Below are 24,392 nucleotides of genomic sequence, written 5' to 3'. Positions count from 1 at the left end.
TAAAAAAAAAAAAATTGTTTCTAATATTTTGGTTCCCAATGCACTACCACACCACATTTATCAACAATAAACACAAATTAAATGAACACATCTCTGCTTCATTTCACCCGACAAAGCAGTAGTAAAGATATAATCAAAAAGACAGCCTCTTATGATTCACATCAGCGATGATGTGCGAAAGAGAAACCAAAAGTGGCCTCAGATGCCCTCCAGCTGCGGTTTGACAAGTGAAAGTTTCCACAATAAGACTCCTTTGAAATGTGTGCGCTTGGATGGGCACAAGTGGAGCTCTGACAATTGTGCAGTATTCATAGATGATTATCACAGTCTGTCAAACCTGTTAAATCTTGCCGTAATCGTGTTTGATTCATTGACACTCATCTCCCCAGAAAGATCCTTGGCTCATGTCGCACACACAAAAGTAGCTTCGAGCATCTTGAGGACATGCCAAACCAAACACGCAACATCTAATATGCACACATGGGATGGAGGAAGAAGTGGTTGCGTGTTCTCGCTTAGCTTGAGAGAGGATCTTGTCCATAAATGGCAGCGGTACTGACTGATGCCAACAGATCGGTTTTTGGGAAGTGAAAGGATTTCTTGGTCGCCCACAGATGACAAATATAAACAGATAAAGACTTTTTTCCAGTGAAAATGTTGGACTAAATTTCTCATTCAACAGCTGGGAAAGTGATGGCATGTGAGAAAATTGGCCATTTTGGATTTCCAAGAAATAATAATAATTCACCCAAGTCCTCATTGAACCTTTGAACATCTCGGTGTAAATAATTAACCATAGAAATGCGCAGGGGGAAGCAGATCATTGCTTATATTTGTGTCTCATGAACATCACTTTCTCGCCGACAAATTGTAATAGCACAAGAGGAAACGATAACAAGGACTTTCACCAATTGAGTATTGAGCAAGATTCATATGTAAACAAGCCGGGACAGGAGGTCTGCTCACACACACATTCCTCTGGGAGCAGGGCAGACTAGGGGGATTTACCCAAAAAAAAAAAAAAAAAGAAGAAAGAGTACAAAAAGCTTATCGTGATTATTGCTGATCAGATATTGCGAGGTAACGGGAAAAGGCTGCCAAGGAGAGCAGGCGTTGAAAGATTAACATGAAATAAATTGGACACACTAAGAGGCTGAAGAATTTAAATCTGAAGGTTTTGTAATTTGAATTTGAGAGTTTGAACTTCCCACAGGAAAGGGTGCTTGAAGTGGGGTCTTAAAAGCTTCATTGTACACTGCAATGAAGAGAATGATAGTCGCCTTAAAAAAAGATGAGCATGCTGCATTAAGAAACAATGGACACTTAAGAGTAAAACACCAAATTGTCATTTCGCAGTTCGTATCGTCAAGGACACACACACACAGCGAAAAGCAGGATACGTTGACATTTCCGCATCTACAAAAACAGAGCCCTAAGTGTTAATGATGCTCAAGCATGTTTCAAATGGCCTATATGTGAGTACAGCCTAAAACAATATATGCACATCAAATTGTTTTGCAGTCAGGTGAAGGCATGCCAGGGTTCATATTTGACCAATCACAATACACTGTATACAAAATTAGGTAGTAAAAAAATAATTAATAATAATAAAAATAGTAATAATAACAAGAAGAAGAAGAAGAGGGAAAAAAATACAATGTATTTTATTTCCTCAAATAGTGGCTCCTCATAAATTTCTGAACGCCATTAATTGCAAGGTATGCCCTTTGTTTGCCTCAAGAAAAGAGGCATACATATTTCGAGTAATCAATATATAATATCAACAATAGCTATCAGTACGATACACTACAAATGCTGCAAACTTCAACCAGAATATCATTGTTAAATGGAAATTAAAATATCTAATATACTGGGTATATAAATGGTATTTAAAAACCTTTTTCAAAACTGATCATCATTATTTTTAAGTGCCAAGTGGTCTTTTTTACTCACTGACTGTCCGTTTTTATTATTGTTGGAGTGAGCATGTTCCCAGTAGCCTAAACCCAGACCCCCTAGCTGGGATTAACTATGGCCTTGGATTAACCACGGATTCATCACGAGCCTAAGAAGGATTGCGAGATACGGATAGCAGCGCTGTGATTGATGAATGCTTCGCATCAGAACGCTAAATACCGAGTAATGCTGGCGCAGCGAGTCACAGCTCATTACTTAGGAGAAATGTCTGAGATAAAGAACTCCCTGAACCTCCTACTCATCTGCCGTCACCAGTTCAGTGTTGAACAACTTGAAATTAAACGTCACGAAAACGTTGCGTTGTGAACAAGTAGACGGTACCTTGACTCAAATCAAAATTCTACATTGAAATGAATAGAAATGCCATCAATCCGTTTCAGCTTCCTAAAAAAACAACCCAGTATTACATTTTTTTTTTTTTTATTCCAAAACTAATGTACCAAAGATCAAGACAAACCATGACTACAATGTGACAATTGACAAAAATGAGTTTGACACCACTGGTATAGTACACAGTACATTTTGTGCTTTGCCAAGTCAGCTGCAAACCTTGCTTGTATTTTTCAATAATTTTAAGATTCTATTCAACGGACATCATCCGTTGAGCTCTTAACATTTGTCATGGTTAGAAAAAATAAATTTGGCAAATGATGGCCGCACTACGAGAACTGATGATGGCCTGAGGTTGTGACGCTCACTGTTTGTTTTCTAGTGGTGGACTGTCTAACTGGTAATTCGGATTTTGGCTCCAAATTAAAAAAATGATCAAAGTTTCTTTGTTCCTTAAAAAAATGTGGCTCCTGTATAGTCAAGGCACCACTTCATTAGAGTATAATACAGACTTCTGATGGGTTACGTTTGTCCATTGACGCGACGCACCACCGTGCCTGACTATTATACTCGTCGGGGCGATGTGCCCCATAGCCGACGGCCTCCACGGACCTTCTCTTCTGGACCCGGTGTAGGAGGATGCGGTAGGTTCCGGTAAGCGGGCTCTTTGAGTCCAAGCAGGGATTGTTTTGCAAGTGAACAGCTACGATGCCCAAGTCTGACAGCAGAGTCTTCACTTCCTTTTCTTCCACGCACAGAGCATCAGTGGCCTGAACCAAGTGCGCCGGGACTAAGGGCAGGGGCACATACGGGTCTGGGTAATGGATTCCCTTCAACCAAGCGCCGTCCGAAACTTGGGCGAGTGATGAGCGGTCCACAGGTACGGGCCGTAACAAGCCCTTGATGACGAGCTGGCAATCGTCGGGCACATACGTGGGGATGCTGTAGGCCCCTTGGAGAATGCAACGCTTCAGCCTGCTCAAATTGTCCCCGTAGAAAGGCAACGTGGCGGTCACCATGAAGTACAGAACAATACCTAAAGCCCAGATGTCCGAATAGCAGCCCATGTATCCTTTTTCGCGAAAGAGTTCAGGCGCGGCGTACGGCGGCGAGCCGCAGAAATTGGTGAGCAGCTCGTTGGGCGCGCTCTCTTTGCTGAAACCAAAGTCACCCACCTTGATGCAGTAGCTGGTGGTGTAGAAGATGTTCTCAGCTTTCAGGTCCCTGTGGATGATGTTCTTCTCATGCTGGAACGTCACACAGGAACACGTCAGTGTTTTCACTCGATCGCACTCACTTTCACTTTTGCACTTTTCTTGGCTGAGTTTTGTACATTGACACTCAGGCTTTGTTCTATTTTGCTATCCTTGCAAAGTATCTTCTTACTCATCATGTACAGTGAAGCTTCTAAATGAGGTTAGCATAGCTTGCTGCTTTTGTCTCTTATGAACACATTTCTGAGCAGTGATATGTGTATGACAAATAAATATCCCACAGATCCTTGTTGTCTGGTTTTAGACTTTAGTTTTAAGACTCGACTTTTAAGACAGTTGTTATTGACCACTTTCACAGAGCACACAAATGGTTTGTTTTGCGGATTGCGTGCGAGTGTACGGTGCCTAAAGTGTGAGATTGTGACTAATGCTCACCATGTGTTTCACAGCAGAGACCACTTGGGCAAAAATCAGCTTAGCCTCCAGGTCGCTAAGCTTTCCCCTGGTGGTGACGCGAGCGAACAGGTCGCCGCCACTGCCGTACTCCATCACCAGATACATCTTTCTGCTCGTTTCCATCACCTCGTACAGACGCACCACGTTGGGGTGGCACAGCTTTTCCATGCAGTGGATCTCCGAGGAGATGAAAGGATGGGGACCTTTATCCACCTTGCTTTGCTTTTCCATGATCTTGACAGCCACCCTCTCTGGAAAAGGCACAGGAGAGCAAATGTAGGTCTTTTCTGTCACAATCTAAAATACTTTCCTCTGTACAACCAATTCAAAAATACATTTTCAATCTGACAGTTGAACGCAACATAGAGGCACAAAACTGTTTGGGAGAATAAATAAAGGAGATAAAAGTAACAGACCTTTGGTCAAAGCATGGATGCCAAGTCTGACTGATGAAAAGTTCCCCTGGCCAATCTCCCCCCGCAGCTCGTAGAATCCAACCCTGCGGCCGAGGATGAGGTCGTTCACCATCCTTTCATTGTGGGCCATTTCGTAGACCACCCTCTCAAAGGGCGTCAGGCGTATCCTCTCGGCCTCGCTCAGCTGCGGGGGGGAACCTTTTGCGGCGGCGGCGGCAGAAGCAACAGCGGAGGCTGTCGAGGTTGACGCCGTGCACGTCTTCTCCATCTTCGAGGGGGACTCATCTTTGGGTTTTTTAGTTGCTTTCGGCTTGGGCCACAGTTTAGTTTTGATGGCTTTTGGAGAGAGGACACAGCAGGGACACGTTTGAAAACGTATACTGCAATTTTTGTACAAAATTCAACCAAAGGTTTGTTAGAACTTAGAACAGGCTCTATAATGACATCAAGCTTATGCAGCAATCAGTGTGTCCAGTATGACCGTGGGTTAAAATTAGTCTGTAGTACAGTCAGTCCTCAAAATGGCAAGGATTTACTATTTTAGATGCAGCATTAGTGTGTCTCTTCTAATTACGGAAGCCTGTAGGGACTGGAAGTCAGGTCACAAAAGAAGAGAGTTAGTCTTTTTTTTTCCATTTGTTGCATTTTGTAAAGTATGTAATTGTATGTTACTCAAGGTTGTGTTGTTTAAAAAGAGCAATGACCTCTGGTCGACCAATACAAGCCAATGTGAGAAAATCCAAAGTGAACGCTAATATTTACATTTCCTACAGACAGTAGTCCTGACATTGTTGATGCAATTTCATTTTTGTACATCTTTTTCAACAATATAGAACTAAAATGTGTTACAACCGCCAACAAATTGTCTTTTCTCACGATATTGTCATATTTTGCCAAAGATAATGACGATAGCAGATTCGTGGCAACTGATACATTGCAAGAAATCTATTCACAATACATAAATAACAAAAATAGATGATTACAACGAATTTGAATCAAGTATTTGTTTCATATTTCTATATTTTCTAACAGAACGTCAGTAAGGACAAACTAAATGTGCATTTATTTTTAACAAAGTTGTTTTTCCCTGCACAATTTTATTTCAAAGGCGCCCCTTTGTGGATCTTTTAGGTATTGAACCAAAAGCAAATCAACCACACAATGGAAATACTTCTAGAGTAAATATTGGGGTGAAACTAAAAACTATATACCAGCCAGAAATAAATGTACCTGCATGCTGCGAATTCTTCATGCTGTCCCTCAGGCTGCTAACACCTGACTGTGACTGGACATGGTGAATGCAGCTTCATTAGATGAGCCTCAATCCTATTAACGCAGTGTATTAGGGAACTGCTCATTGGCTCTGGCAGCAGCTGCAAGTATGAAAATGCTGCATAATCAATTTTGGAGCGTTATTTATTTAATTTTAACTAGAAAGCTGATGGTTCATAACAGAAGGTTTCATGATTCAACCGTTATAAATCAAAGAAAGGTATTACTATATCATTAAGTTCAGTGACAATATTAAACAAATGCCTGAAAATATGTACACTTTGCGACATTATGTAAATGAAATACATTTCTATTCAGCATGTATGAACTTACCTTTCAACCTTTCTTGTAGTACGCCAAACAAACAAAACCTTATTTGATGTCCGATTCTAACCAATCGTAAAATTCTGGTTTCCAATTTAGCCAATCGTTGAGAACTATTGTGTTGGCGGGAGAGGAAAAGGCGGGACATACGCGAAGCATTCTGACCAATCAGCGCGCTTGGAGCTCAGCGAAAGCGGAAGCACATGCTGGTGCGCCTCTTCTGTTGTCATCAGTGACATGTCGCGGCATAAGCACAGTTTTGCCTTAGTTTACAGTCAAATTTAACAACAGTCGAAGAAAAAGAGAAAATGGCAGCCACGATGGCGGTACCCGTCACCCATGCAGACCACGAAGCCGACCACTGCGCTAGCGACGAAGAGAGCCGTGCGGCCGAGGCGCCAGAGGAGCAGCAGGCGACGGGCCCCGCGGCCACCGTGGGCCACAACCGGCTGTCCAAGCTACCCCTGACCCGCATCAAGGCCTTGATGAAGACCGACCCAGACGTGTCCCTCGCCAGCCAGGAGTCTGTCTTTATCATCGCTAAAGCCACGGTATTAAATCCCAAACAAACAAAAAAAGATCAATCAAGCATTGCTATTCCTTGTGGTTGTCGTGGAGATTCAGTCTCGCGATATTAAGATGTTGCGGCGTGAATTAACGTGATTTCCCACGACGATCTCGTTTTACACAATTCGTCCATTAGTTGGTACAAGGGAGCAAATGCATGTTATATATGTGCGAACCGAAAGAGTACTTAATTCCAATGGAGCAAACAACGGAAAAATAAGTGCAAATTCGTAGACATCATTTCTATTGCCCATGTTGAATACTATTTTATTAAGCGAAAGCGCCCTCTGCTGGCAGATGAATGTCTGTACTATTAGCGATACAACAACATAGGCGCTGAAAGAATTTATAAAGACAAAATAATTTAAGTTATTTTACAACTTCTGAAGTGTGCAAACAAACTTGAGTTTGATTTGTTATGAAAACTGAAATGAATGGACAATGATAACTTTTGATGTTTCATTTCACTACACTAATCCTGTTATGTATTTACTCATTTACCAAAAGAATTTCACATTTTCCTATCACACATGAATATGTATGATCTCTCACAGCAAACCATCTAACTGAGTAGTTCTAATTAAGGAATAAACTAACTACAAATTTTATATACAGCCACTATACTGAAAATGCAAGTGTTTTTTTTCACTAGTTTTTGACCCAATTGTTTGTCCCACAGGAATTGTTTGTTGAAATGATCGCAAAGGACGCAATGGTATATGCACAGCAGGGTAAGAGAAAGACATTGCAAAGAAAAGACCTGGGTAAGTGCACAAAAAGAATAACCGATCAGTCAAAAATATTAGGTACACTTGCAAGATCAAACAAGATCCAATTTAAGAAATCTCCCGGTTGTTCAATGAAAACTGAGTTTTATTAGTTCTTAAAAGGCCAAACATTTGATAAAACTTGCATATTTTGTGCACCTGATTGTCTCTTCTGCAGACAACGCAATTGAGGCCATTGACGAATTTGCATTTCTGGAAGGTGAGCTTTTTACCCCATAACAATTCAAGACAATGTTATTTAATTCTGTTCTATAATTAATGACTTTTCTGGGTTTTTTTACAGGCGCGCTAGATTGAATGGTACTTCAGGAGATGAAAACACCAAATCAAAACCATCCAATAAACTTTTTTCATTTTTATGGACGTGATACAATGTAAAAATCTCTGCTATGTTTTTTCAGAATTTCGATATTTATGTCTGGTTTTCTACAAAGTGTTTGTGATGCAGAGATGTCATTCTTTACATTTGTGTGGCCATTACAGGTGTACATTAGTTTGTATATATTGATGAAATGTTGCTATCCTGTGAAATAAATCAAAGTTCCTGACTACCTTTTTTTTCTATTAGAGTGAGTTAATGCATTGTTAGTATAATAATAATTGCACTGCAAGTTTTCCTTCTGATATAAGTTTGGATAGCTTGTGATTTTTTACAATACTAATTAGAACATAATATCACCGATGTGGCACTATATTCGTAACGTACTTAAAAAATGTGAATTGATGATTATTTGAAATGGATTTACCCAAGGTAAACACTGGTGCTCACATTATGGATTCAATAGTTGAGATGTTTACCATCAACCCAGGTGAACATTTTTTTCTTCACTAAACCGTTCGCTGTCCAAGGTGCTGATCGTACGTTTTTGCATCACTAAGATTCATGCTTGTATTTAAAATGTAAACACAAAAGAGCATAATTTGTTTGTTTCAGTTTTCAATCATATTTAGATTTTAGGATCGGGTTAAAAATACAAAGAGTGACACAAGACCACTGGACTATCTACAAGTGTCCCTTTTTATGAACAATTTGGGTCACTGTCATTTTTGGATTTTTTGGTTGCCAATGGAAAAACAAATGATACAGATTAAAAATTGGTATAATTTGGCTTTAGAACCACACAGCAACTGTTGTGTGACACCGAGGAAAAACCTCACAAGTTTCAAGTTTGTGTTAGGAATGTTCGAGGATCTCCCTGTGTGTTGTTCTTGCTGACCGCATTCGTTAAACACATCGTTCACACTCGAGGCACAGTCAAGTTGTTACACTCTGAATTTTCCAAATAAATGTCTGAGTGTATTTAAGCTGATTTTCTGGGTTTAGTGTTTCGGCCGTTGATGAAACAGAACCGTGAGGATCACAGATGTTTGGTTCCAAGGGTGCACCAGTCAACTCCCTACAGAGGAATGTCTTACTGACACACAAAAAAACAATCTCATGTTGAAGTACTGGACATTGTTTTAGTTCAACAATCAATATAGAAATTCCATTAAGGGTGAAATGAAAAGCCTCTCACTAAATGAAGATTTGAGGACTAATTGGGTTATCACTTTTGTCTTCATGAACCAGAACTTCCCAAAGTATTCCAGTCCATACTTGATAGAAAATCATCAAATGCCTTTATGGATTCATTTTAAAGGCTTTGCAACAATGACAACAACCTTCTTCTGGGCGCCCTACCAAACAGATTTTTTAACGAAATTTCCCCTTGTTGTGGAATTACAGGCTCCACCAGAAAGGTCTCCTGTTAGCCTAGCATTGAATGAGTGGAGTTTGGTGAACACGGCCAAGGCTGGCCTGTTTGACTGTTTCTCACAAAGACTGCGGCAGCAGCAAACAGCACACAGCTAGCATTGTGGTTACATCAACCGGGATGTTAGCTGCAAAGCTAATGACTCAAATAAGGCTACAATATGTCACACACTGAAGGAAATAACTCTAAAAATAGACTTACTAGAGAGAGTTGGTATCAATCTCAGAGAAAGTGAAAGACGGCCTGCTCATCCACAATTGTCTGATCCTAAGTTTTGGGAGTCGTTACTATTATATACATGAATGAAGTCAAACCTCAAGCGCTTCTGTGACTCAGATCTAGGGAGGAGAAAGAACTCCTGCCACACCTGCGGGATGTTTTAAGAATAATGAGGGCGGAGTTGGGCGGCGTCACAAACCGAAAAAGGCGGGGTTAGTGACATCACAAACCAATCTGCTAAAGTACACCAAGACCAATGAGCATCACAAGATGTCAACAAAAGGAAACTGTGTAGCTCAATTAACTTAGTGCATTTACTTACCATTCAAAATAGGTTAACTATTTCAACTGTGCAGATCAATTGATTGATGCCTCATCCAGGACTTGAAAGACAAAGTGGGATTCTAATACACCACAACAAACATTATGGTAACTTCATACCTGTTGACAACAGGTTCAAATTGCAAGTATGGATCAGTTAACTCAAAGTTAAGTTAAGCTAGGGCTTGTCCGGGATTTGAACCCGGGACCTCTCACACCCGAAGCGAGAATCATACCACTAGACCAACAAGCCACTTACAAATAAAGAGATGCTAATACCAGTACCAGTATGAACCTACTAACAATTAAACGTACATTTTAGGCTCATTTGGAGGCTCATTTTAAATCCTGACACTCGTGCTATTCTCGGATACGACTTTTACCATCGGTCTCAAACCATCATGTTGCATTGTTTCAACAGCACAAGTCATTTGAGGTTAAACACTGATGTGCAACTATGGCACCTCTCGCTGAACATGAACCGCAGAGACCAATCCGAGGCAAGAAAACACACCCATTAGGAACAAGAATGCTGCTTCTTGTCTGATCCAAATAATTCCCAGAATGTGGAATTTATTTGTGTTCAATTTCACATAACTTGTTCTCTGAATCACGCACCTCTTTGTTTGCTTCATAGCAAAGATTAGATCAGCTATTTGCCCTTGTGCATTTTATCCCTCGGAAATCCCTTCCAGGTACAGCGAGATCTCTTTAGGCACCACGAGAGCTGTGATTTGAGCCCTACAACCACTCCAGGAGGCAGCCCCCCCCCCCTCCCCCCTCACCGCAACCCCCCTCTAAGAGGAACACATTAGCGTCTCGCTGTAACTTTTATTTTTGATTGCCCGCATTTTTGCGAGTCTGCACACCTTGACAGGAGATATTTTAATCGCCGCAGAGCTATGTAGAAAATGTCTCTGGCTCACAAGCAGACCTGTGTTCATGTGGAAGGTATGTTTTCGCAGCTGAGATTCCAACCTGATTTCTTGGGTCAAATTCTTGAACCCCCGTCCCCAACGCGTGCCCACATACACACGCATGCGTGGACACACATGCACGGACATACTTGTACTCCATCCTCGCCTCTTCGGTGCTCCGACTGCATAGTTTCACTTCCACGGCTCAAATAAGAATGCCCCCCCCCTGAGGGGGACGTACGTTGCCTTGTTCTCTGAATAGGTCCTCGGTTTGCCCGGGGAGCAAACATGTTTAATTTGTGAATGGTGATTCCTTGTGTCCGCCAATAACCATCTGCACTTCCACAATGCTCTCATTAAACATGCCATATGGGTGCTTACAAATAATGCAATGGAATATTCGAAGTTGAAGCCCATTCTTAACGGTCTTACCAGTGCAAAAGAGAAAACTATGAAACACTTTACCTTAACTCCGATGGCCCTTGACATACCTTGATAAATTTCGTTTTCTTTGTTGATGCTACTTCATTTGGAATAAGTGCCTGCAAAAAAACAAAGAAAAAAATGAATTAATATCATGTCTCACACGACCGACCTCCGCCGTTTAGTGACACTATAGAAACATATTTCCTCAAAAAAAAAAAAATCTGAATTTTACGGCCTTGTGGGGTGACTTTAAGTTTCATTGCATTTATTGTGCCAATTTGGATCAACAAACACATTAACAGAAAAGAAATTAGTTTGGTTTGTTTCCAAATATGCTGATATTGTTTTGAAGCACAGACCGGTTGTTGATTCCAGCGTATTCTTGCGGTGCGTCGCTAGACCGAGGGTGAGGTCGAAAAGACATTTTCCAAACATGTGAATCATTCAACTGGCTAAATGTAAGATAATTACACGGTGACACTAGCGTATGAGTCAAACCTTTCAAAAGAGACATAAAACAAACGCTGGGAATACCCGTACGCTTGCTGCCAAGACTCTTTTGTTTGTTTTCATTTCCTCTTGCCAGAAAAATCTCAGTGCAGAATTGAATCCTGGATGGTCTTAAATAACATCCACAGTGGGTGATAAAATGCATCTTTTGCTCACATTGATAAAGGTTCACAATAAGATGAAACAAACTTAAAAAAAAAAAAAAGACGAGGATATCCAAAAGATGACCTTTTACGTCAAAAACACTCATATTTCGAATTTTAACACAAATTCATGGAAACGACACGAATAAAGGAATTATTTGTCGATCGGCTCATAATGAAAATAACAAGATTGAGGAACAACTGGCCGAAATGAGTTTCTTCTACAGGGTGTACCGATTCTTTTCAGCTTTAGTTGTGCCCATAAAAGGAAAAAGCATTTTTCTAAACACTGCAAAAAAGCTTAAAGGGCAGAAGCTGCAAGTGTCCCTGAAATTCAAGCCAAACTTGCACTCAGCTGTGATACGGTTTCACATTTCTGGTTTGAATGGCATGTTGTGCACATTTCTCATCCAACACATCAGAAATTCTTGGAGCGAGCGTGGTTCTAAGTATAGTTTGAGCGATGCCACAGTAAACACAGCTTTCCAGAAATCCTGCTCCTGACAGAGTTGAGTTGGATACACCTGCTGTAGTGATATTCTACAGCCAAGATAAATAGAGTCTTATCTTCTAAATGTTTTTAAAATCCAAAGAACTGCCACATAAAAAAAAAAAAAAAAAAGCCCGTGAGGCACTTTAGGCAAGAGACAGCGAAAGAATGTGGAGTGATTTTTAATCTTCTGATAAGACATGAGGAGGCGGGTGAGGAGTGTTGAGTGGAGTGTGACAATATGGCAAGATGAAACTGGACAATCAGATGGAGGGAGGGAAAGATAGTGAGATAAAAAAAAAAGAGGTGGTGGAAGTGAGTGAGTGAGAGATGGGCAGGGAGGTATAAAAAGAGGGAGGGAGTCACACAAGAGAGGCAGCAGCCATAGAGGGAGAGAGAGGTGAGCGACGAGATCATCCTCCTTTCTGCCGGCCTCATCATGTTCATGCTGCAGATGTTGACTGTTATCTCCCTGACTGTTCTCCTCCTGGCATCTGTGCAAGGTAAGACACGGCGAGTGTGAGGATACCGCATGAATCGCACGCACCCCTCAGGTGGACAGTGTGGACGAAAGAGCGATGGCGAATCTGGAAAAAGGGAGGGGGGGGGCGGGGGAGTGAGAGCAGCGATGGATGTAAACAAGAGGGGCTCGCGCGAAGGGCTCGAGGAGGAAAAACGGCCCCGGCGATCAGCACCCGACGCGATGGTGTCGTCTCGTAACCCCGACGCTTCCAGAGCTGGAAGCGAAAGTACGAGCGGTTGAGCTCTGGATTCCAGTGAGGCGTAACCGGGCGCCGCTGTCCTATTTTGCGCCCAAAGCTTCCATCATAACACATGCACGCAGAAACAGTCACACAGAGGACAGCACACGGATACCATTGTGCCTTCAAGCTGTGCGCATATGTGTAGGCGACAACGTGCGGTTCACACTCTGCTGCACCAAAATACATCATTCGTCACCGAGCAGAAGTAGCCGCAAATACTTCACAGTTGTTCCACCTGGATTAGAGTCAATCCCACAATCAGGTACGTTTGAGACTTGACAATTTCACAAGCGAAAAGTTCATGGAACTTCATATGAATTGTATTAAGTGGATGTTGGAATGTTAGTATAGTATAGTAAGTATATCGGTCAAGCTCCCATGCTAACTGCAAGCACGCAAATGTACAGGCAAACAGCAAAAAAAAAAAAAAAAGAAAAAGCATGCTGACAGGATGAACGCTTCTAGCTAAAGTCAGTATTTAATAAGCAGATAGCGGACCTTCACTTAGCAACACAATTTCGGGGCAGCAAATTGTCGTGTCTAACAAATATATTTTGAATTTCTGATGATATCCATTGAAATGTCACTATGACAAACAAAATATGAGCAATTTATTTTTTGCCAGGTAAAGGTGTGCAAATGCAACGGGATGTCCAATGCTGCATGTTGTATTCTCACGGCAAGGTGCGCACCAAGGACGTGTTGCGGTTTGAGGTGCAGACCGAGGGACCGGACTGCAGTATACAAGCCATCATGCAAGTATTCCAACTATCCACTCCTGGAGCTATTGAGCACAGGCGTGGAAAATATGCTACCGAGAGTCCGGGCTGAGAGCCGCGGTCATCGTTCCAGGTCGTGATGTTGTGGCGAGCCCCGTAATTGCCAGAAAAGTCAGAGAGGAAATATGTGGCAATGACAAGACGTCTGTAAATAGAACAGAGTCTGGCCACAGTCAAACTTTTGGTCAGGGTCAGCAACGCTGAGAAAAATATTGCGTGAAATGAGGGAGGGGGATGTAACCTTACATGGAATTCTTCAAGTTCTACAAATTCCTTTTGGTTTCATTAACTGTATCGGATTCAGGCTTTCGTGAAATGAACCTTGAAACAGAGCTTGTATGTATTTTCTACGATGCTGTCGACAAACAGTTATAATAAGTATGATTTTTTTTTTTTTTTTTGGGCAGCCTTTACACCAAAAAAGCGGTGAAATGTGCCGATCCCAAGGATCGTAAAGTGAAAAGGTTGCTGCGGAAGCTCCTGCAGAGACAGCGGACCAAAGCCCATCGAACAATGTGGCTTCTTCCTCACGACAACCTGCCTGTCATGACAGAGGTCAGATATGACACAGACGTGTCCTTTTTTACTTGGCTGGAGCAGCAACATGTCTATAAAGCTTGCTCAAAGTAAATTCTCAATTACAATTTTTTTTTTTTTAAACCATCAGGAGAAGAAAGAAAACTGGGCCATCTTCAATACGGAGTGAGAAGCATCAAATATGACGGGAAATGAATAGTCGTAGGTATGTTTCTTTTTAATTTTTAGATGGTGAGAGTGTTTGTGTCTTACCTTCAAGATTCACAGTTTTCATTTCTCCTCCCTGCAGGCCAAGTAAACTGTCAGCAGCTCGTCATCCTACAGTAACACAGCAGTTAGCTGACTCTCCAGTCGTCTTGTGTCTCTTGCTCTATATCACAACTATCTGTCTGCAGTGGACCAGACCTGGGCAGCAATATCTATTTAAATGGCTTTACATATTTAAAATATGAACTGTGTTTGACAGATTGCAAAAGTGAAGAGAAGGAGGAGGTGGAGGAGGATTGACTTGTAAGATATGCGTGATGGATTTAACTAAAATGGCTCTTACTGTTATTTGCCAGTCTGCCTCAAAAGAGTCTCCCCCTCTCCATCCATAACGTCTTTTGTGGCTGATCTGTAGAAAAAAGAAAAAAAAAACACATTGTGATTTGAAAAAATGTATATGAGCAGTGGTTTTAATATCGTCCTGAAGCAAGATACTTATATGCTTGTTTGTGCTTTGTAAATGTTCACATTCACGTGTAACTGCTCTGAGTAAGTAGTTCAGGTTTGATGGGTGCAGAACTTCTAGGGGAGTATTTTCTTTTTTCTTTGACTAAATTGACTTGCACCTTGTTTTTGTACAATCCAGGTTTCACGGTCCCTTTCAGACTTTGACCTCCCGTTTGTGACTGTTATACAACTGAAGTCGAGATGTGAAACTTACATACAGTGAAAAGCAATCTGCTCTTTATACCGATTGTTAATACTAGCGTAATATTACGTACGGTCTGTGTTTCAATCTTGTATTCGCGTCACACACACACTACTACATAGTCCGTCATTAAACTATGCCAAAGTACTTTCTTCATGATTCCATTCACCACATGACAAGGCTGTTCCAACTTTGAGGGCTCGATAGTGTGTGAAGCACACAATCATCGTATTGTAGAAGAATACACTGTATGTTGAAACACTATGTAAAGTGAATTATTTTATAAAAGAATCTGAAACAATCTTTTAGTGTTGTCTTATTGCAAACAAATTAAGGAAATAATTGTTATTTTAACACACTTAAATGATGTTTCAGTATTTGCCTAAACCAGAAAGTAGTCTGTTTATTTATTGTATATTTTTGTAAGAGTGTCCATAGATTTTACACTTATCCATGAGAATATGTGCGCAATGAGCAGACATACACACACGGTATTATTTCTTTTTAGAGTTAGCATAGCATTGTTAGCAAGCAATGAGCGTTAGAAAACGTTTAGCACTGAGGCAGTATCATAAATATCTTCATAAAATATTGTTTGTATTAAGCAATGTTCAAGTGAATCTTTATGGGAAATCTTTTATACATAGTTTAATGTATCATAGCAATTTAGCACGCGATTAGCCTTAGCACATAGCAATTAGTGGAACTGTTTAAATAAAGTGCAAAAATACCTGTTAGATGTGTTATCTTCAAGATGATGTTACCCGCCATTTTCAGAAAACTGTATAGTCTGCCTTCTATTAAAAAAAATGCGAAACTAGTTTGAAATTAAATGGTATGTTTAACAATGATGTTCTGTTCAACATAGCAAAGTTAGCAATTAAGATACTAGCACTTAGCCATAAGACGAAAGAAGAAATGTCCCTAATCCTCTTCCGTACCTCCAAGAGGTCGAATAACTTATTGATTTTTATGAATCCATTTTATATATTTTTTAAAAATGACCCAAGACAGGAGAATTTCCTCCACCAGGGGTAGCCACAAACACAATTATGAGCGTCAAGTTTGAATTCCTGAGCCATTTATTTCATCACATTGTGCCATCAATTTGGGGGGAAACCCCTTTTCACTAAAACTACATGAATCATTTTAAAACTAAAGCCCACATTGACACTTTTCTGAATTATTACATTGACGTGAAGCGTTCAGCACAAAAAGGATTAAACTACTGCACATACAGTTCTCTACACTCTTCACAATAACAAAATATTTTCCCATCAAACTAATCCATGAACAGAATATGATAAACATTAAAATAGTGTGCTTCTTCAAAAACTTTACAGACAATCTTACCTGTGTATTTAAATTAGTTCACAGCAGTACAGTCTTAAAAGGTAATAGTAGAGCAAAAAATATTAAGACTCACAAGAAGCCACATCCTGGCAAGTCACTAGAATTTAAAACAATGAGTAGCAAAGTCCAGTGTTTAACAGTCAAGTGCTTTCACATTTCACGGCATGTAAGCAACCTTAACAGGATAAAATAATATTTATTCAATATGCACGATTACTGTTACATTCCGCATCCAGTTTCTATTAGAGGTAGTCTTGATGATTAATGACAAACAATTGACCCTCCAACGTGGAAGGTACAATTTGGAGCCTAACCTCCATTTTGTGGAAAATTTTACATATTTTATCGCAACATTACAATTGTATGCCTCGTAGTGATACCATTTTTTCTGTAATTTTTTTTTTGGTGACGTCATTCTTATGACCTAATTTGACTATCTCTCTTTTCAGTGCGTGTGACTTTGACCCTGCCGCCTTTCCCCGTCCTGCTTTGTTGGGCAGCACGGCATTCTGCCCCCAAGATGCCAAAACAAAAAAGTGTATTTTTGTCTAACAAACAGCGGATTCACTAATATGAAAAATCCTTGGGTTCGAGTTCGGCGTCACATACTCTAGTTTTTGTTGTTGTCTGTACTGTTTCGCACTGCTAATTGGAAAGCTATGCAGCCTAAAAAATATTTCATGGAAAATTACATCTGCCCGGTATTACTGGACGAACCGCAGCTTTCACATTGTGGTCTCGCTGTTGTGATTACGCACAATGTCGTTGTCCTGGCAAATAAGCTGGTAAGTCTTCTCGTTTTCTTCGATGACGGAGTTGCGCACCTCTTCGTCCTGATTCTGCAATTCGCCACGAGAGAGGTGCTCTAAGATGCCCGCCCCGAGAGAGTCGCCCAGCACGTTGGTGGTGGTACGCAAACGGTCTCTGAGGGGTGACCACACACAGCACGCAAATGTGTTACTTCAAATAAATATTTGATGGGGGCACCTCGTGGGTTGCCCTCGACAATGACATTTCAAGCAGAAAAACCCGACCAATCACTCATCACGCTGACATTTAGCGGGCAACTCACAGGAACCAATCCACGGCGATGATGAGGGTTATATCCTCTGTGGGCAGTCCCACCGATGTCAATACAATCACCATGGTAACCAGGCCAGCCTGTGGGATGCCTGCTGCTCCGATGCTGGCAGCGGTTGCCGTGATACTGAATAGGCGACGGGAGGGGATGCGGGAGGAGGAGGAAGAGAGACGTGTTTGCTAAACGGTTAGTGCCATCTTGTTGGGGTTAGTAAGAGAAAATGACCTTGGAGCTTTGGCACCTGCGTATTCACCGATTTAAAAAAATCTTTTGTAAGTGTTACCTGATTGTTAGAATCTGTCCAAAGTTCAGATCCATGTCATTGACTTGAGCGATAAAAATGGCCGCCACAGCTTCGTACAGAGCGGTGCCGTCCATGTTGATGGTGGCGCCCACGGGGAGAACAAAGCGGGTCACCCGTTTATCCACATGGTTATTCTCCTCCAGGCAGCGAAAAGTAATGGGTAGAGTTGCAGAACTGTCAAATGGAAGGGATAAAGATGGCACCAAATTTTTAACTTTATTTTATTTAATATATGATTTATTATGAAATCTGGATAAATCACCTGGAGGAGGTTCCCAGAGCTGTGATGAGCGCCTGCAGCAGGCCGCCGATGAAGCTGTAGGGGTTCTTCCTGGTCACCAGGAAGTAGAGCAGCGGCAGTACGAAGAGACCGTGGATGAGGAGGCCCACGATGACCGACACGGTGTACATCGCTAGCTGGCCGCCCATCTCTGCCAGATCCTTCATCTCCACAATCTTGCCCGCTATCAGGAAGAGGATACCCACCGGGGCGTACCTGCTCCATACACACACAGTTCAATCGTTGAGGAAAATGGAACAACAACTTGCCTATCAACGCTGCTTTAATTCTATTTCTTCTCCATTGAGTTGCTTTAAAGAGGTAAATAAAGTTTGCTTTTCTGAATACCAATCAGTTAGACAACTTTAGCATATTTGTTTTAAGAATCAAAATCGTGTTGTTGTGCCGCTGGAACGGATTAATTACATTTCCATTCATTTCATTGGGAGCATTACTTTGGATTGTTTCTGTCTGATGACAGGATATGATTATGTGCACATTTCTTTCAATTTATTCCTATTTAGTCCAAATATGTAGTAATTTTACAAGGTTGCCTCACTTCACATCATGTGTGTGTGTGTGTGCCTGCTGACCAGATGATGATGGCCACCAGTTTCATAATGGCTTCATTGAGGCAGTCAAAGAAGTCCCTAAGAGCTTGACCCTTCAGCTTCATGTTGCCGATGACCAGACCGAAGCACATAGAGAAGAAGACCAGACCAAGAGCGTTGACGCCATCAGAGGAGTCCGGCACGGGCACCGTCTCCTCCAACGTCTCCTGAGAAGGGAGTCATGATTACCCGCTAGGCACGTGAGACGAGAGGGTAGGGTCACAAGGACTCGCCTTTATGGTGTGAAGCACACTGCTGAGGTTCACGTTGGCGTCCGTCACGTTGCTCGCAGTGTCAGTGAGGTTCAGTCTCACCGTCATGTTCCTTGTGTGTACAATCCTCTTGTATGTGGTTTTGTACTGCAACATGACAACCGAGCAATTTATTATTTTAAAATCTTTTTTTTTTTATTAAGTATTTTTTTTTATATTCAGTAGTTTACTTATATATATATTTAGTAGTTTTTTTGTTTTTTTTTTAAAGTTCAAAAAGAGAACTCATCATTTCAAATGAATTTAAAAGTATTTTACCTGCTTGAAACAAGCTTCCACGAGATTAGGTGGAAACATATTCCTGTGAGGAAATGATAAGAAAACAATTTTGGGTGGGGTGATGCGTTTTGTCTGTAATGTAACACCGCAAACAAATTCTTCAGAAAAACACAAAAGATCTTAAAATATATTTTGATTGACCATCTTGCTTCATCAAAGATACTGGATTACCTGATGAGGTCCAGGAAAGCATCAGTAGCCTGGACCAGTTCCACATTGCCGCTCTTGGCTACGAGGCTGTCCCTGCTGCCTTTCCCGGGTTTGATGATGATCACGATGACGATGCCGATGAAGACGGCGATCAGGGTGGTCACCATGTAGTAGACCACGGCACGGGCGCCCATTTTACCGGACGCTTTACTGTCCAAGGAGGACATTCCTACAACAGACTATGTTATTACTGCTCAACAAAACAAACTGTTTAAACTTGAACGTGTTCAAAATGCACCTGTGACCAGGCTGGACACGATGAGAGGCAGCACCAGCATCTTCAGCATCCTCATCAGCAGCTCCCCAGGAAAGGAGAAGTACTTGATCTCTCTCAGGGACAAGTCATGGGAGCGCAGAGAGAAGCCCAGGATGATGCCTGAAGAGAGCGGCACGGCATATAAAAAAATACCTGAGTCATCTTGAAGGTTGTAAAAAGTTTTCAAACGTAGGAAATAAAAATTCGTCAGGGAGAAGAAAACTAAATAAGACACTCACCCACAGCCACGGCAGCAATGGTGAATAAAACGAAAAGGTTCCTTTTGAGGAAAGCTTTGACGCCCTCCTTGCTGATGGAGCTTATTTTCTCCTTCATGATACTCGCTTTCCTCTCCATGGCCGCGCAAACTCGTCTCTTCAAGTCCGTCGGCTCGGGCACGGCGGCTTTTTCCGCGTCCTCGTTTAGGAAAAGACTAGCGCTGGTGGCTGGCGGCTTCTCGCTCATAATCAGTTCCAGAACTTGGTCCAGGAGGGAGGTCTCGTGTGAAACTGGACAAAGATGACATGATCAAGAAAATGTAAAATAAATGACATGCAGACACACCCTCCTGCTAGGTTTTCGTAATATACAAAAAACAAATTCTTATGTTTACTCTGAACTGTGATAAAGTCATTGCACAACTGTGCACACCCTTTTATTACTGGGATGTGGCTGCGTTTAAAATTAACCAGTCACCTTCAAACTACCTTCAAGAACATTTGAAAATTACTTGGAGTTATTTCGAAGCACTTTAAATGGCGGCGGGTGTGAGCTAACAGTCATTTAACATTCTGAACATATCGGCATCCAAGTGAGCAGAGGGTGTGTACACTTATGCAACCACATTTTTTCAATTGGTTATACTTACTTCCTCTCCCATAAAGATTTTTTTAATTCAATTGAGTTAGGGGATTTTTTTTTAAGACACAACTTTGAATTATTAAATGCCAGCCGTCCCCAAATATGCATTTTGACCAGTAAGTGAAAATACTTTGAAAGAAAAAGTAATCATAGGTATAAAATGCAAACCTTAATAAACATTTGTACTGTAACTAATACTGCATCATCCTAAGAAAATATGATGCAACTAAAGCTTATTTCTCTGACTTCACAGCAAACACTTCAATCAATGAAAAGTACTTTCAATAACATAAAAAAGGCTGTCAAATATAATATGAAAGATTTCCAAAGCCTTACCGTTTTGAGTTGCGTGGAGTAACACAACAGTGTGGTAAAGAGGCGCACATGGCGGTTGCTCTTATCTAAGTAGGTTACAACGTTTCCCGTCAATCGGCCTCAACAAACGAACATATGCGCCCAAGAAAAGGCGGAGTCCTTATCGTTTTTCCTTGGACTTTTTTTTCCAGCCTCCTTTTATTTATTATCTTTGTTTATTACCCACAAAAATATTTGATGAGATATTATTATCTCAATATTAGGTTTGGACCCTTCCGTATTTCCTGTTCCATATTAATTAATGGCTTCTAATTTATTTTTATAATGAGAGGGTAAATATTTCTTGCTAAATGACAGCACAATCGCGTTCAGCATTTCACACCTCGAGATTTATTCATTTTGGACCGCCTTGTGAAAACGTACTAGGACAACAAGCTCCCGTCGAACAATTTGGCCTACAACAAATAGCCCATCTTTCAATTAGCTGGCTTACGTTCAAGGCAATTTACCAATAAAAAAAAAAAGAATAAATAAAAACTCACTGCTCATGATTCAGCGTGTTGAAGCAGTCCCATCAAGACATCGATTAAGTGTGTGTGCGTGTGTGTGTACCATCCAGAGGTGAAGCATCGAATGATGGTGTGTGCTCTGCTGTTCTGCCCTCACGAGCAGACAGACATAAAACATGCCTCTCACCTGTTCTGACCTTTTTATACCTCCACACACACAGACAGACACACACACACACACATGCACACTGACCACACACACACCAATTAGAGTCCAAGTTCAAGTCTACAAAAGGCCAATCACCCCTTGTACCTCTTATGTTCTGCTCTCTATTGGTCCTTGACATGGCCGCAAGTTCAATTAAGAGTAGAATTACAGAATTAATCTCCAACTTTGACATCCAAAAGATAAAAAAGTGAAAGCAGACATCAAGTGGACTAGCATAAAGACTCTTTAAAGGAATAGCATGGAAAGATGGATGGACGGATATCCTCGGTTATTGTCAATGTGTCAGAAGGGTAAAAATGGATGGATGGATGGATGGATGGATGGATGGATGGATGGATGGATGGATGGATGGATGGATGGATGGATGGATGGATGGATGGATGGATGGATGGATGGACGGACGGACGGATGGATGGATGCTGGATACCAATTGAATAGATAAGATAAAGATACACTTGACTATACTCAAGCAGTCATGAGGGACAAATGGACAAAAAAGATACATCTGACAAAAAACATGCGACAGAATGGACATGTGAGGTACGGATGGAAGAACAGACACAGACAGATGGATGGATGATGGAAAGATTTAGACAGTATAGATAGATGGGTCGATAGATACCCTCTCGGTTGAAATCAAGCACTCATGCGTCCTTCCTTGAACAAGCTGCAAAGCAAAATTGCAAAACTTTCATTCCCGAAAGAAGCCATCATGTCACTTCTTGAGAAAAGTTGCACACACCTGAGAAGAAAGAAGCTCCTCTTTCTCGTCGGCGTGGGGATGCCTTCTCTCTTCATGGAGGAGCTGATAATGAACTGCCGTCGCCCACGCATTCTACGTTAGCCCATCGCGTTCTGCGCCGGTCGGTGAAGCCTCCGGCAGGGAGCGGCGCCCGGGAGCTCTGCGTGGGAGGTGGAGAGGTTAAGGATCCTTCAGCGGGGAAGAAGAAAAATAAATAATGAAGACAAACCACCTGCTGCCCGCCCACGACACTCACATGGGGTGAAAGGCACGACAACTAGATGTGATCGTGACTTAAAACGTGCATGATGGCCACTTTTGTCACGTATGAGATGGAATTCCCCCCCGAGTAGAAATGCCAGCAGCCTTTTTAATGTTTGTTAATTGGAAACACTCACATAGTTGTGGTGGTGCAGGAAAAGACTGCCTGTAGTCATCGCTATGACAACATGCATCTGCTCATGGATGTGTAACCCTTTGGCACCCGGCCCGACGCCCTCGCGCCCACTCGGCAATCCATGTGCAACGTTGGCTTCTAAATCAACTGGTGGAAACGGCTTGGTTTTACTAGAATTGTACCAATCTGATCATGTGAATGGAAATTGGGGGCCGATCACATTTTCAGGTGATCGTATTGGATGAAATGATCCAGTTTTTAAATTTTCATAATTAAATTGATTTGAACCAATGCTGAGTCATAAAAAGTGATGATGGCATAACTCCTTAATTATTTTTTTTAAATTTAGATTTAATTGAATTTAATATTTTTTATGTAATTTCATTTTAATTTAATTTAATTTAATCAAATTTAATTTAATTTAATTTAATTTAATTTCAATTTAGATCTTTCTGAACAAGACACTGTATACAGATATAATTACAATTAATTTGAACTCACTAGTACATTGCAAACTAAGCCTAAAAAAATTAAAAAATGTAAGAGAAGCAATTATGACGTATGTGCCACATACTGTATATACACACAAAAATGTAGGTTCACCGAAATAACCTTAAAATCTTCTCAATAATAAATAATAAATGCACTAAAAATGAAGCCACATTATAAAAAAACTCCACTAAAAAGGCGTGAACGTGCTATTTTGCTGCACAACATTTATTGAGGTGATTTTTGAGGCACTCTCTAGTGTGAAACCAAAGTGATAAGAACAGATTGCATCGCCATGGCAACACAATTATCTCACCACATAACGTGGGAGGAACGCATCATGTATGATCCCCGTTTAGATAAATGTAATCATTCACACGCCTGCTGGAGGTGACACTTCTCTAACCCAAACACCTTTGGGTGCAACAATCCCATCAAGCTGTTTCCAAAAGCTTTCCACAAATAACAGAATCATCCAATGTCACCTTTGGGGCCATGGTAACAAAATAACGCCAAATTCCAATTGACTTTGAGCACACATCATGTCATGAAGTCACTGTGTCCACTTAAGGCGAGTCCATTAGTTACCTAGCAACAGCAAGAGTGCTCATGTTGTGTTATTAGTGACAACAAAGTCGGACATCGGGAGTCCGAGCCGTGTTTGTGCAGCCTCTTTATTGCTTCATCACATTGTGTAATAGTATTAGGATGCCCGGGCGAGTGGAATGGAGCGTGATTCCTTTCGACCCAAGACACACACACATGCACACCCATTTTGCTCATTAATTATTTGTCAAAAGGAATGAGCAATGACCCAGTGCCATGAAATGACAGCGAGTGAATGGTAAATACAGAACATGAGGCAGCATATTCGGGGCTCAAGAAAAAGAAAAAAAAGTTATGAATTTATTCTTGCAAATTTTGGCTTTGATATATTCTATACATTTTTAAGTTACACAGCCTCACATCATTATGTAAAACCACACAAAGCTAGTTTAAATCCACTCAAGAAAAAAGCCGACCAACGAAAATAAAGCATTGAGCCATGTTTCATTCCTTGTGTCTTTTTTTTTTTTTTTTTTTT

General features: G+C 41.1%; 4 protein-coding genes and 1 non-coding gene across 7 annotated transcripts; 2 read left to right on the top strand and 3 right to left on the bottom strand.

The window, feature by feature from the left end:
- Window positions 1-1,648: 1,648 nt before the first annotated feature.
- Window positions 1,649-11,386, bottom strand: LOC119122334 (serine/threonine-protein kinase NIM1). 3 transcript variants are annotated; one of them, XM_037250717.1, is made up of 5 exons: window positions 11,341-11,386; window positions 11,047-11,097; window positions 4,394-4,729; window positions 3,957-4,228; window positions 1,649-3,554 (listed from the first exon to the last, which is right to left on the bottom strand). In XM_037250717.1, the coding sequence occupies exons 3-5, from the start codon at window positions 4,659-4,661 to the stop codon at window positions 2,802-2,804; spliced, it is 1,293 nt and encodes a 430-aa protein (XP_037106612.1). In that variant the 5' UTR covers window positions 4,662-4,729; window positions 11,047-11,097; window positions 11,341-11,386; the 3' UTR covers window positions 1,649-2,801. The 3 variants fall into 3 exon arrangements, with proteins under 3 accessions (XP_037106612.1, XP_037106613.1, XP_037106611.1); XM_037250718.1 differs by lacking the exons at window positions 11,047-11,097; window positions 11,341-11,386 and adding an exon at window positions 9,300-9,432; XM_037250716.1 differs by lacking the exons at window positions 11,047-11,097; window positions 11,341-11,386 and adding an exon at window positions 5,624-6,178.
- Window positions 6,171-7,895, top strand: pole4 (polymerase (DNA-directed), epsilon 4, accessory subunit). Its single transcript, XM_037250765.1, has 4 exons — window positions 6,171-6,540; window positions 7,236-7,320; window positions 7,502-7,543; window positions 7,628-7,895. The coding sequence occupies exons 1-4, from the start codon at window positions 6,298-6,300 to the stop codon at window positions 7,639-7,641; spliced, it is 384 nt and encodes a 127-aa protein (XP_037106660.1). The 5' UTR covers window positions 6,171-6,297; the 3' UTR covers window positions 7,642-7,895.
- trnap-cgg lies at window positions 9,820-9,891 on the bottom strand. The gene has a single exon. It is a non-coding gene; the product is annotated as a tRNA-Pro (tRNA).
- A 1,085-nt stretch (window positions 11,387-12,471) lies between the features above and the next one.
- ccl44 (chemokine (C-C motif) ligand 44) lies at window positions 12,472-15,421 on the top strand. The gene is made up of 5 exons (XM_037250766.1): window positions 12,472-12,627; window positions 13,514-13,643; window positions 14,075-14,222; window positions 14,335-14,409; window positions 14,494-15,421. The coding sequence occupies exons 1-4, from the start codon at window positions 12,564-12,566 to the stop codon at window positions 14,371-14,373; spliced, it is 381 nt and encodes a 126-aa protein (XP_037106661.1). The 5' UTR covers window positions 12,472-12,563; the 3' UTR covers window positions 14,374-14,409; window positions 14,494-15,421.
- Window positions 15,422-16,179: 758 nt separating this feature from the next.
- Window positions 16,180-22,029, bottom strand: slc1a6 (solute carrier family 1 member 6). The gene is made up of 11 exons (XM_037250694.1): window positions 21,485-22,029; window positions 20,006-20,275; window positions 19,749-19,886; window positions 19,472-19,679; window positions 19,280-19,322; window positions 18,983-19,108; window positions 18,732-18,916; window positions 18,121-18,354; window positions 17,838-18,032; window positions 17,546-17,680; window positions 16,180-17,397 (listed from the first exon to the last, which is right to left on the bottom strand). Exons 1-11 carry the CDS (start codon window positions 21,489-21,491, stop codon window positions 17,199-17,201), a joined length of 1,740 nt encoding a protein of 579 aa, XP_037106589.1. The 5' UTR covers window positions 21,492-22,029; the 3' UTR covers window positions 16,180-17,198.
- Window positions 22,030-24,392: the final 2,363 nt, after the last annotated feature.

The sequence above is a fragment of the Syngnathus acus genome, chromosome 4, assembly GCF_901709675.1.
Source record: "Syngnathus acus chromosome 4, fSynAcu1.2, whole genome shotgun sequence".
Lineage (NCBI taxonomy): Eukaryota > Metazoa > Chordata > Actinopteri > Syngnathiformes > Syngnathidae > Syngnathus > Syngnathus acus.
The sequence above is the reverse complement of the archived record's forward strand: the minus strand, read 5'-3'. Positions and strand labels throughout refer to the sequence as shown.